Source organism: Mirounga angustirostris, unplaced genomic scaffold, assembly GCF_029215605.1.
Source record: "Mirounga angustirostris isolate CCGP_5_RB_7025 unplaced genomic scaffold, mMirAng1.0.hap1 SCAF_11, whole genome shotgun sequence".
Lineage (NCBI taxonomy): Eukaryota > Metazoa > Chordata > Mammalia > Carnivora > Phocidae > Mirounga > Mirounga angustirostris.
The window spans coordinates 47,720,660-47,734,319 of record NW_026991719.1 but is presented as its reverse complement, the minus strand read 5'-3'; the positions used below and the strand labels follow the sequence as shown (position 1 = coordinate 47,734,319).

The window sequence follows — 13,660 nt, the reverse complement described above, 5'->3', positions numbered from 1 at the left end:
AGAAAGAATACTGGGTGTAAGAATGCTGAGTAGTTGTATGCTACTTTCTTTTCTATTTTGGAACAGTTGTCTTAAGATGTAATTTACTGTCATACATTCACACATTTAAATATAAAAAAATAAAATAAAATAGCTCTGATTTAGAGCTTGAAAGTGGGAAGGCAAGACTAGAAATAAAATGAAAGAACAAAATACTCCAGTCAGCACAGGAGGAAAAGAGAGGAAAGAGTATTTTTATGGTAGTAAGATAAAGCCCAGTCTCCTAAACAGAAAGAGGAAAGCTGCTCTTGTATACAAGTCCCTTCTAGCTTTGCTCTAGGTTTAAACTAATCATTTTCATGACTGGGTGCACAAGTATGTACATCAAGACATATATGTGCACATTCATTGTTTAAGTCAAAAAGTCAGTTTAACTTTCTGAAACTACAATCCTTCTCCAATAAGGACATCAGGTGTTCATGTATTCAGAGAAAGGACAGGTGATTGGAGTTGAGTATTATTATTAAAGAGGGCACATACTGCATGGAGCACTGGGTGTTATACGCAAATAATGAATCATGGAACACTACATCAAAAACTAATGATATAATGTATGGTGATTAATATAAAATAATTAAAAAAAAAAGTAGAGCCAAAATAAACCTAGAGGGATTTCAAATTTTACATCACCACCATCTCAATAGCATCCGGAAATGTAGCACTATGAGATAAAAGAATTCATCAATTTGTAAAAACTAATGAACTAGGCAATCCTAAAGGCTTGGGAGATAGCATTGAGCATAGTGTCAGCTGCGTCTAGGCAAAATAATGTTAGACATGTATATATGTATGTTGTATGTATGCATGTATATATGTGTGTACATATATTGATTCATTAGGTATTTGATTAGTACCTAGCATGAAAATATGGAAAAATTATTACCTAGCATGAAACTATGAAAAATGTAAACTATAATATGGTGAAGAACTTTTTCTTTCTCAAAGCATCTAAGATTGTTTTGGGGTGCTGTGTTATTTACTATATATTAGAAATATATGTATAACACACTGTATTGGGCTGGATGATGTTCCCCCAAAATATATGTCCACATCCTAATCCCCCGAACCTGTGAATATTACTTTATTTGGAAAAAGTCTTTGCAGATAAACTAAGGATCTTGAGGAGATTATCCTGGGTTATTTGGGTGGGCCCTAAATTCAATGACAAGTGTCCTTAAACAGGTACACAGAGCAGAGACACACACAGAGACACAGAGGAGAAAGCAATGTGAAGATGTAGGTAGATACTGGAGTGCTGAGTCCACAAGCCAAGGAACACCAGCATCCACCAGAAGGTGGAAGAGGCAAGAAACAGATTCTCCCCTAAAACCTTGGAAAGGATCACGGTGATGACACAATTTTGGACTTCTGGACTCTAGAGCCGTGAGAGAATACATTTATCTTGTTTTAAGCCACCCAACTGGTGATAATTTGTTGCAGCAACCCCAGGAAACCAATACCCCACATCAAACCCAGAATATAGGTATTTATTTATTTACTTTTAGCTGCACTAAAAGTACTACTTACTACTAAAAGTAAGTAATACTCATAATAAGGATGTTTCAAAAATTGTGTAAGTGGTACATAATAATTAAAGTTTCAGAGACAAAAAATATCAGTGTAAAAACAAGAGATAGTTACATAAATTAGTTGACGACTAGAGAACAAGTACTAAGCAGAGCCACATAAGTAACTGGTACAGATAATTTAGCATTCCAGGAAATCAACTGCACTAAGATTAGTAAGAATAGTTATCAGTGGAAGTTTTATGGAAGAGATGGAATTGAAATTTGGGCCCTAAGAAAAGTTGGGATTTGGTAAATTAGACAGGCTGATTGAAGGACGTTCCAGGCGGAAAGAATGGTGTGGGAAAAGGCGTCACTGAGAACATTTTAGAAATATATGACCCAATTAGATAATATTATTAAAAATTGTTAATTACTTGGGTGTAATATTGTTGATGTACTTATGTATGAGAGTGTCATTTGTAGGTGATGCATGCTGAATTATTTATGGGTGAAGTTTCTCGATGCAAATTACTTTCAAAGGTAAAAAATGAAAGAAAGAGACACAGGGAGTTGAAAGGGGTAGAGAGAGAGTGTGTAAATACATGCAAGTATGTGAGAATATGTGTAAAATTTAACAATATTAAATTGGAGGGGGGAGACATGTATGCTACAATATGAGCCCTAAAGTTGCTCATACACTTTGCCCAACTTCTACGAAATAACCAGAAACTAAAAACAAAAGGCAGTGACAACCAAGTATATTCATTATATTGTACATGGTGATATAGGAATTCAAAGAAGGTTGAGGAGCATGTGTGTACTGAACTAGACAGCCCCCCACTAATCTTATCTCATGACATAAACAAATCATATAATGAGACAAATCAGTAGGCTTCTGCCCACTAGAATGTTGCCAACATTGTATTTTTATAGAACACAAGTTCTGAGCCTTTGTTCCCTGGGACATGGCCAGTGTTCTGTGGCCATGTAACCACAAGCACCCTAGCTTTACTAAAAACATGATATCTTGGAGAAGTCAAGAAACAAAAAAGTTCTTAGATTATCTATTATCCAGAATTTTCTATACATTGAACCAATTTCAAAGTGCCTTCAAATTCTAGAAACTTAGTATACTTAAACAATGCATTGAAAAATAATTTTGGAATTGTACTTAGGTGTACTGAGATTTCAAAATAAGGTATCTATGCATGCTTGACAACATTTCACTGAGTATTTTTTATTACATGTCCAACAGATTTTTGTCTAACACTTATACTCAGCTTCTTTTTAGTATTAATTATGACTTAGCACCAGAAACCAGCAGATGTTCTGCAACAATAAAACAATTAAATAATAAAATAAAATAAAATAATTAGCAAGTGTTGATGTACTAATAGTCCCTAAATGGCAACAGCTACAAGGAAGGTAAATAAAATATTAAATTGGGTTTGGTATTAACACAGTACAAAGGAAAATCACCCCTATGTGCATGTACCTTAAAGTCAATTGTACACCAAAGGCAAAACATTTAATGGTTAAAAACTATTTTTGGTAAAATATGACTCTTAAATGTAAGCCAGATACTTAATCTGGTGACTTAAATAAAGAAACAAAGGGCGCCTGGGTGGCTCAGTTGGTTAAGCATCTGCTTTCGGCTCAGGTCATGATTCCAGGGTCCTGGGGTCAGGTTCAGTGGGGAGTCTGCTTTTCTCTCTTCCTCTGCCCCTCCCCCTGCTTGTGCTCTTTCTCTATCTCTCTCTCTGTCACTCAAATAAATAAAATATTTTTAAAAAGAGAAACAGATAGTTACTGGATACACAAAACTGCATACTCAACTTTATAGACAATTTAAGGGATTTTCAAGGGTAATTTTGACTATATTTGGGTTTTACTCATGGAATGACTTTAAAACTTAAACCTGAACAAAATGGGACTTCCACGTCTAACACAGACTGCTTGCCTGTTAAAAAAATAAAAATCGGGCGCCTGGGTGGCTCAGTTGGTTAAGCGACTGCCTTCGGCTCAGGTCATGATCCTGGAGTCCCGGGATCAAGTCCCACATCGGGCTCCCTGCTTGGCGGGGAGTCTGCTTCTCCCTCTCCCGCTCCCCCCTCTTGTGCTCTTTCTCTCTCTCACTCTCTCTCTCAAATAAATAAATAAAATCTTTAAAAAAAAATAATAAAAATCTTTGTTCTGGGATGTTCCCAAAGTTACAATTTTCTTATCTGTAAGATGGGAATATTAATAATACCTATCTGTGATGATAAATTTTGTGTCAATTTGGGTGGATCACAGTGCTCAGATATTTGGTCAAACATTATTCTGAATGTTTCTGTGAAGATGTTTTTGGGTGAAATTAATATTTAAATTACCGGACTTTGAGTAAAGCAGATTACCCTCCATAATGTGGGTTGGCCTCATTCAATCACTTGAAGACCTTAATAGACAAAGACTAAGCTCCTCCAAGCAAGAAAGAACTCCTTCACCCAACTGCTGTTGGAACTGCAACTCTTCCCTGGCTCTCCAATCTGCCAGCCTACCCCTATTAAATTTTAGATTCATCATAATTCTATAGTCATGTGAGTCAGTTCCTTAAAATCTCTCTCTCCCTCTCAATAGCTAGGTAGATAGATATATTTTATTTTATATATAAATATATATGTATATATGTGATACATACATTGTTATCTATATCTATAGATATAGAGATATAGTTTGTGTGTATATACATACATATATATACATATATGTAGATGGGGAGAGAGAGGGAGATATTGAGACATGCACATTCTGTTGATTCTGTTTCTTTGGAGAACCTAAATACAGTATCCAACAGAGTTATTACGAAGATTAAATAAGATAATGTTTTTAATCTTCAAAGTGTCTGAAATGTGGAACAGTGTTAAGTAAATGACTGCTATTGCCTACCAAGTGTCTAACTTGCCCCTATAGCCTTGACCCTAGAGGTTATATTTCTTTTAGGCCAGATCTATTCCAGTATTCAGACCTGAAACCCAGGCTTTCAAGTACTTCTTAGAAACCTTCCTTCCTTCACCCCTTTTCAGTTCCCAACATTGTTAGAAAAAAAAAAAAGAGCTTTAGCTCTATAATGATTACCAGGTACTCAGCACTATTATAGCTCAATATTAGTATCTCATTTTCCTGATAACTGACCTGTTTGAAGCCATGCATTGAGCCACCTTCTGAATTAAGTTGGACTTCCAAGTTGTTTATGAGTTGATCCATATCTGGATAAAAGGCAAGGGACACACAATTTTAGAATAAGATCTAATCCACTATATGCATACAGTATGCCATTTACCCTTGGTTATACCTGTTTGCATTCTATGAACATCATTTTTCAGGACTTACTAGATATTGAGAAGTCAGTGTTTGGATAACATTCTAATTTGTATATTCTACTCATCAAGATGGCCCTGGCTTGTCCCCAACAATATTAGCTGCCCCCCACAAATCCTATATACATGAGAATCTGCTTCTTCCAACTACTCCAACCAGCCCTACCTACAAAAGATCCTGTATGAATATTTACCCTAATGAGCTTCTAAACACATTAGCACCAAATCTCTCTAAGGAAGTATTTTCTGTCTATCTTTCTTAAACACACAAGCTAGGTGGAGTTAATATGAGCAGTCTTCTATTTCCCTGTTCATTTGTCTTTCTATAAAAAGAGAGACTCAGTGGCCTCATTATGCTGCCCTATCTACATCGTCATAATCATTCCTACCAGAAGCACATACCAGTACTTCTTTAACCAGATTTCCTTCGATCTATCTACAGTTTAATCTCACTAAAGAGGAAAACATAGGGCAAGGAAGATAAATCCACAGCTTGCTTATAACTTAGTTGATCAGATTTTGGATTATTCTAAGTGTCTCCAAATCAATTACAATTTAAGACCTGATTGTGTTTCAAAAGGTAGTCCATAAATCAGTTAATCGTTTTCGATGTCAAATACTTTTACCCATAAAAGTGTCCATTTTATAGGTTACTTCACAATAGCCATTTAATACCTAATGCAGTTAAAATACAACAAATATACAATGAGCAAAGAGACAAAATTATAATACAGCCACACAAAAAAGCAAAAAATAAACCTAAAAATAATTCCTTTATTTTTTGAATGTCAGGAATTAAGGAAACCAGTCCTAATTTGATGGCAATAACACACAAAGAATCTTCTATTGAGATGATGAGGAAAACTTTTGTGCCACTACCAAAGAATCTGGAGAATTTTGACACATTAAAATAGCTTCAATTTAGGGGCGCCTGGGTGGCTCAGTTGTTAAGCGTCTGCCTTCGGCTGGGATCATGATCCTGGGGTCCTGGGAAAGCCCCACATCGGGCTCCCTGCTCAGCGGGAAGCCTGCTTCTCCCTCTCGCACTCGCCCTGCTTGTGTTCCCTCTCTCGCTATGTCTCTCTCTGTCAAATAAATAAAATCTTTAAAAAAAATAGCTCCAAGTTAGCTACAGTGTATTATGCTAAGAGAAATAAGTTAGTCAGAGAAAGACAAATACCATATGATTTCACTCATATATGGAATTTAAGAAACAAAACAGATGAACCTATGGGATGGGGAAAAAAAGATAGAGGGAAACAAACCATAAGAGAATCTTTATAATAGAGAACAAACTGAGGGTTGATGGAGGGAGGTGGGTGGGGGATGGGCTAGATGGGTGATGGGTATTAAGGAGGGCACTTGTTATGATGAACACTGGGTGTTGTATGTAAGTGATAAACCACTGAATTCTACTCCTGAGCCAATATTGCACTGCATGTTAACTAACTATAGTTTAAATAAACATTTGGAAAAATAAAATAAAAAAATAAAATACCTCTGATTTTATCTCAAAACACATGGATTTTCTTTTCTTTCATCCAAGTATATGAATAGAACTGCTCACATATACATCCATCATTTACCAAATATTTACTGCATAATTACTGTGTGTCAGAGGTTATGCTAGGCACATTGTTATCAGTTTGGGATCTGGATCAACCAGACATAGAGTCAGCAAATGTAGCAGAGAGCACTGACCTGAGAGCTAGATGCCCAGGGATTATATCCTATAATCTTTGTCAAGGCCTTTTCATGTAAGCCTCAACTTCTCCATCTAGAATTAAAAGATTTCAAACTGTTTTCTGCAGAGTCCTAAGGCTTCTCTGAAGCCTCTTGGAGGGTGAGGTCAGGGTTGATGGAGGAAGAAGCATATATTTTTTAATTTATTTATTTTTATTTATTTATTTGACAGAGAGAATGCACAAGCAGGGTGAACAGGAGAGGGAGAAGCAGGCTTCCCGCTGAGCAGGGAGCCCAATGTGGGGCTCGATCCCAGGACCCTGGGACCATGACCTGAGCCGAAGGCAGATGCTTAACCAACTGAGCCACCCAGGTGCCCCAAAGAAGAAGCATATTAAGGAATAAGCACAGAAATCAGACACAGAAAAATCCAATTTCCATTAAACTGTAAGCTCTTTGCAGGCAGGGTTTTTAATCTTTGATATTTTTTTCCACTGATGTATTTCAAGGGGTTAGAATAGTACCTGGCATATGATAGGTGTTCAAACACATACCTGAAGGTTTTTGATGAATGACAGAAAAGGAGAATGAGGAAGTGTGTTTTCCCAAGTACAGGAATTGGACAAGAGTGAAAGAATGAAAGAAAATTAGAGACATTGTGTATAAGAGATGTTTGAGGTGTAATTAACTGTGAAGTATGAGGTGCCAGAGAGGGCAGCTTGTTCTGATTTCAAGGAGGGAAAAAGGGGATGCAAAGGCAGAAAAAGAATGTTAGGTCAGATGACTGTCATATAGTCCACAGGGGGGCACCACGGAACCAGGAGAATTTGCTTGGTTGCTGCCAGAAACATTTGTAGGAGAGAGTGAGTGAATTTGGTTCTTTCCATTCACCTATCCTTTCACTAGATGTCATCATTTTTAGCCAGACCATCTTACAAAAGCCATATCCTATCTGGTCTTCTTTAATTTCTATGGCTTATAAGACAGCAGGGCTGAGGAAGCAGAGTGACTTTGACAAGATATTTATTCCCTATAAACCTAAGACTTTTCACCTGCCAGAGGCAGGGTGGTGGTGGTAGTACTGATTTAATAGGGTTAATATGAGGATTCCTTGAATTACACTTAAAACAGTTCTTGTCATATAAAAAGTTCTCAATAGCTATTATTATCATCACTACCATTATTATTGTTGATGGCCAGAATCTTTAGCCTTAGCCCAGTAGGTTATCTCCTAGGCATCAAGCAAGTCTTTCCTACACAATGTGTTCACAAACCTCTCCATATCTTATGTTTACAATCTCAATTTTTAGCACCACCATCAGTCTAAAAACCTGAGAGTCAGTCACCTTTGACTTCATTCTCACCATCTCCAGCCAACTGGTTATCAGTTGCAATTAATTCTACAGCAGAAATATCTTTTAAATGTACCCCTTCATCATCTTCTAGTCACTTCTCCTTCTAGCCATGGTAAAAAGGTGTGGGCTCTAGAGTGAGTGCCTACAGTCACATCCTGGCTCTGTAACTTCTTTTTTTAAAGATTTTATTTATTTATTTTAGAGAAAGGCAGGGGGAGGGGCAGAGAGAGATGGAGAGAGAGAATCTCAAGCAGACTCCCTGCTGAGTGTGGTGCCCCAAGCAGGGTTCAATCCCACAACCCTGACACCATGACCTGAGCTGAAATCAAGAGTCAAGTCCCATGCTTAATGGACTGAGACACCCAGGCACCCCCTGCTTCTGTAACTTCTTAACAATAAGAACTTGGACAAGTTTTTTCTACCTCCCTCTGTCTGTTTCCCCATCTGCAAAAGGGGAATAATAGTAGTACCAGCTTGTAGAGTTGTCATAAGGATTTATCAAGTTAATATGCATTCAAGTATTTACAACACTTCCTGGCACAAAGAGGCATTGTCTGTCTGTTTCCCTGACCATCAGGTGAGCCCCCCAGTAGTTAACTAGTAACTATTACCTACCTTCTTTTGTATCTTTTAGCAGAGTATCTCCTCTGCTAAATAATGTGCTATTAGTGTCCAATGTGCTAATTAATGTCCAATGAATGAATGATAGTGGGAATAAGGAAGGGTATTTAACAGCAATTATATTATAATATTAGATAATACCAATATTATTTAATAGCAATAATCAAGGAGTCTGGGTAATACTTATTGCCCCACTCATACCACCAATATTTTAGTCAAATGACATAAGGGAGATAGCTGACAATTAGGAATGTCTCAGCCATTTCTGCTTAGTATCCTCTCACTTGAAAAACAGCCAAACTGGAATAGCCAATAGGTAACTCTTAGATAACTCTGGACAACATTCTAAATGTTAGTGGGAGTATATATAGAGAAAGCTATCCGAAAGGTGTGTAAACTCTTCCTTTAAAAAAATGTTTTAATATTTACTCAGCCAAAATTTAAAATTGAAGGAAATTTGGGCCTATAGAATGGTCTTAAAGAAAGCTCAGTTTTTCTAAAAAAAAAAAAGAGAGAGAGAGAGAGAGAAAGAGAGGACTTTTTAAACCTTTTGCTTTTCTCTAGAGTTGGAGCTTCTGCTGTGTCTGGAACCAGACAGTTGCACAGAAGCTGTGAAGAAAGTGGTGAGGAAATGTCCAAAGGGATTTAAGGTATGTCCTGGGCCATTGAGATGTGTATTATACAGTCAGGAGGGCTTTAGAAATACAAATTACCTACTTGAGATAATAACCATCTTTCTGCCTGGATTGGCTCTTCAAGCATTTGTGTCTGGAAGCTGGACTTTTTGGTCCTTCCCCTGAGGGAGTACTAGAGAAGGAAATAGAGGAGGAGATAGGGAGGACTGAGCCTCATCCATAGCGGGTCAATGTCTCATATATGCAGAAAATCACAAACCATATTCCAGGGACTATGATCAGAGAAATTTGATTTGGTTACTTTATCTTCATCATGTTTCCAGGTTTATTTTGTTACCAAAGTGGCATTTTCCACAGTGATCTGTTTGTTTTATGAAAGTGAACAGTTTGTTTAAGGTAGAGGAGCAGATGGCTGGCTAATAGACCATATCTCACTCTTCGGTCAGCCCTGAGAGGGAAAATGTCTAGGGACAAAAGTGAGCAGTTAAACCTTTAAGGTGGAAACCAAGGAAGAGTCATTGGGATGTACAACTTCAAAATCAAGCAAAACACTGGGGACCCTAAGAGACTTAAGAAAGTACCCAGTGTCTAAACAAGATAGAGCATTTGGACAATACAAATAATAATTCCTCAATTGTATCTACATAGCTTTACAGTAAGGACATAGTTTTCATATATCATTCCCATTTCACTGATAATGAATTTGGAGGCCCAAGGTTATATAGTTTAGAAATCATGGAATCAAAACTGGAATTATTATCCTCTGACTCAAATTACAGTGCTCCCTCACTACTTTCCAATATCATAAATCTGGTAAGCATCTTCTTTTTAAAAAAAAAATACAACTATCTGCTAAAAGAAGTTTAAGGACAACAAACCAATCATTTTGGAAGATTTGAGCAGATATCATTCACTTTCAACCTCTGATCTGTAAGAAATGCTGGAACTATTGAAAATTGAAAATCAGTATTTTAGAGTTTTGAGATTATAAGTAATTTTTAAAAAGTATTACTTGTATCTTTAATATTAGAAAAAGATAACTAAAGAACAACTAGAATACACATATATTTTCAGACAGTTTAATTGTGTGTCTTCCAGGGGAATAGAAAGTACTTTTGGGATGGGCCTCTGGGAAAACCTTCAGGCTACTTTGCAGTATGACATTAACAATAGAATGGTGATAAAAGACCAAAAATTGCCAACATTCACTGAGTACTTACTATGTTCCAGATACTGTCCTAAGAACAAATACTTGTATTAGCTCATTTAATCTTCATAATTCTCAGTGGGCACATTATTTCTTCATTTTTAAAATGGGGAAACTGAAGCACAGAGAGATAAAGTAGATTATCCCCAAATCACCCAGCTAGTAAATGGCAGAACTGAGATTTGAACTATAGCAGTCTAGCACTATAATGAAGCTATAATTCTCTTTGACCTGAGAGCCAGTGAAATCCCCCAGCTCCTGCTTGAAGCAGATCACATAATGGAGAGTAAGTGGTTGCTGGAAACAAACTACCTAATAAAAGAAGATTGCAAGATCCTCATTTCCCCCAAATAGGGTCACACCTATCACCACAGGAACCACTGGAAAACAAAAATTCAAAGAACCCCCACATGTGGCATCTCAGCAGGTAGCTCACTATGATTTTAAAAGTATATTGTACAAATACAGTCTCAGTGTTTTAGAACTAGTCTCCTTGTCCTGTACTGTCATCAAAAGGTAAATTTATTTTTAACGGGCGCCTGGGTGGCTCAGTTGGTTAAAAGGTAAATTTATTTTTAAACAATAATTAATCTTACATGCAATAAACTGACAGAATGTATATTAAAAGTACTATAATTAAAGAAAGAAGTATGAAAAAAATGGGAAAATCTTTTAACTAGGAGATGGGGAACCTAGGTTCTAGTCCAGGCTCCACTGTTATCTAGCAATGTCATTTTGAGTAAACTACTTAGCCCTTTTCAGGTCTCTTCAGTTATAATATTGTATGATATATAGTTTTATGATTAAGACATACAAGGAAGATCTAGAATATCTTTCCAAGTTTCTGCTTAATCTGTGAAATTAAATTCAAGAGAAGCAATTAAGTTCTCCACAAAATTAGGTAAACTTGAGTGTAACTCGCACAGCATTAAAAAAATCTTTTTATTATGTATAATTTCAAATGCATACAAAAATAAAGATGATCCCCCATGTGCCTATTACAAGCTTCAGTGATTTTCAGCTGATGGAAAATCTTGTTTCATCTGTACCCCCACCACTCCCCCCACAACTCACTGGGTATTTTTAGGCAAATCCCAGATATCATATTATTTCATTCCTATGGCATTTCCAATAGGACATATTTAATCTTCACAATCCCTGTGAGGTAGGTACTATTGTTGATTCCATTATACACATGAGGAAATAGAGGCTCAGAGAGAGTAAGTAAGCCCAAGGTCCCATAGCTGGTAAATTATTGGGATTTGAATCCAGGGATGATGTCTGATACCAAAGCTTCTTTACCCCTTATAGTACTTGATACTATCCTGTACTTTTGAATAGTTGGATGATGTTGACGATCATAATAATGGAGGTGATTTTATACCTTAGCAGTGAGCTCTATGATTAAACATTTGCAGAGAGTATTAAAGGATTCCCACTAATCATGATGTTAACCATCTAAGAATACAGAGCTCCAGCATGGCATTAAGTCATCAGTTTAGAAAAAGGACAAAGAGCCACAATAGTATAAGCTCATTGCTCTATAATATCATGTAAAATCTCATGCAATTCACTTAAATACACCATTATTTCATGTAATAGTCTCCTCCAACAAATTAAACATGGTGCCACTGCAGCAACCAAAAAGAATTTACAATACAGTGGTCCTTGTCAATGGTTAGTACAACAAGTGTTTAAAGGTAGAGACTTTATCTCTTGAATGGCCTTTCCACTCACTGCCTGGGCTCAGAAGCACCAAGTCAAGAAGTTCTAGAAGAGTCCTGGGCCATCTCAATTTGTAGGACAAGAGGTCAGGTTAATAAAGGAACCAATAATCATCAAGGCTACATATTGATTATTATTATTTTTCAAGGCTACATATTAATTTTATTATTTTTCAAGGCTACATATAGATTCTAGAATATAGTTACAAAAACTAGAGGAACTACACAATGTACATTTATCAGAACTAGTTTTAAAAAAACAAGAAAATAGATTCACATCATACATTCCTATTCTAATTTAAGATGAAACAAGATAACTGACAGCACAGAAATAAACAAAAAAGCTAGGATGATCAGCCCCAAATAATTAAAAGTTAACTATATGCTTAACATTATGAAGATCTTCCTGAAGATATTGCACCTTGTTTGTGAGTTTGTAATTCAGAGGAGATAAAATGGAAGAGAAATGCAGAAAAAATGAAAGATACTCTAGAGGGATAAAGGATCAATTTTTTAAAATTAAAAAAAAAAAGGAGCTAGGTCAAGGAATTTGCATGGTTACATTTGAGAAAAAAGGAAGTAGAGAAAAGACTGTCTTGATAATTATCTTTAAAGGCACACATTAGGAATGTGGAGAAAGCAGAAGTGTTATATTATTATTGGAGATTATAGTCGACTTAAAGAGAAACTTAGTGATAATATTCAAGTCTTTACAGATCTACCAAATACCCAACACTGTAGTAGACACTGTGTGTTTGAGAGGGAAAAGCAGATAATGGTAGATTTCCACCTGGTCCCTACTTAGTCTCTACCCTCAGGGAACTTGCAGTCTAGGTCAAACAGAAAAAATTGGCAGCCCATAGTAGATGCTGGCTTATTCTCACAGTGATGTGAAAAATTAAAATCAAATTAGCTAATAATCTTTCAAAAGCAGATTTCTTTTTTTTAAATCCATTTTTTGCTTTTCTGAAAAAATTGGGAGATCTTACAACATGGAATCTACACTAGCATGGAGAAAAATTAGCTAGAGCTGATTAATGGGTGCTCCTTTTATACAGTGCATGCTTTTCTTATTTTATTTTATTTTAATTTTTTAAATTAAATTTAATTTAATTTTTATTTAATTTTTATTTTATTTATTTTTATTTTATTTTTTATTTTTTATTTTTTATTTTATTTTATTTTATTATTTATTTTTATTTTATTTTATTATTTTATTTTATTTTATTATTTTATTTTATTTTATTATTTTATTTTTATTTTATTTTATTTTATTATTTTATTTTATTTTATATTTTATTTTATTATTTTATTTTATTTTTTATTTTATTTTATTTTATTTTATTTATTTTATTTTATTTTATTTTGTTATGTTATGTTATGTTGTTATGTTATGTTATGTTATGTTATGTTATGTTATGTTAGTCACCGTATAATACATCATTAGTTTTTGATGTAGTGATCCATGATTCATTGTTAGAAAATAAGATAGAGAGATTACAGATTCCAGGTCTATGTGGTGAGATAAA

General features: G+C 35.4%; 1 protein-coding gene across 1 annotated transcript in view; it reads right to left on the bottom strand.

Annotated features, from left to right (window-relative positions):
* The window catches only part of KLF8 (KLF transcription factor 8), an 86,525-nt gene that overhangs the window by 60,297 nt on the left and 12,568 nt on the right, over positions 1-13,660 (bottom strand). The window contains exon 2 of the mRNA XM_054508207.2: positions 4,722-4,795. Coding sequence (XP_054364182.2) covers positions 4,722-4,795 — 74 coding nt within the window. The remainder of the gene's footprint in view (positions 1-4,721; positions 4,796-13,660) is intronic.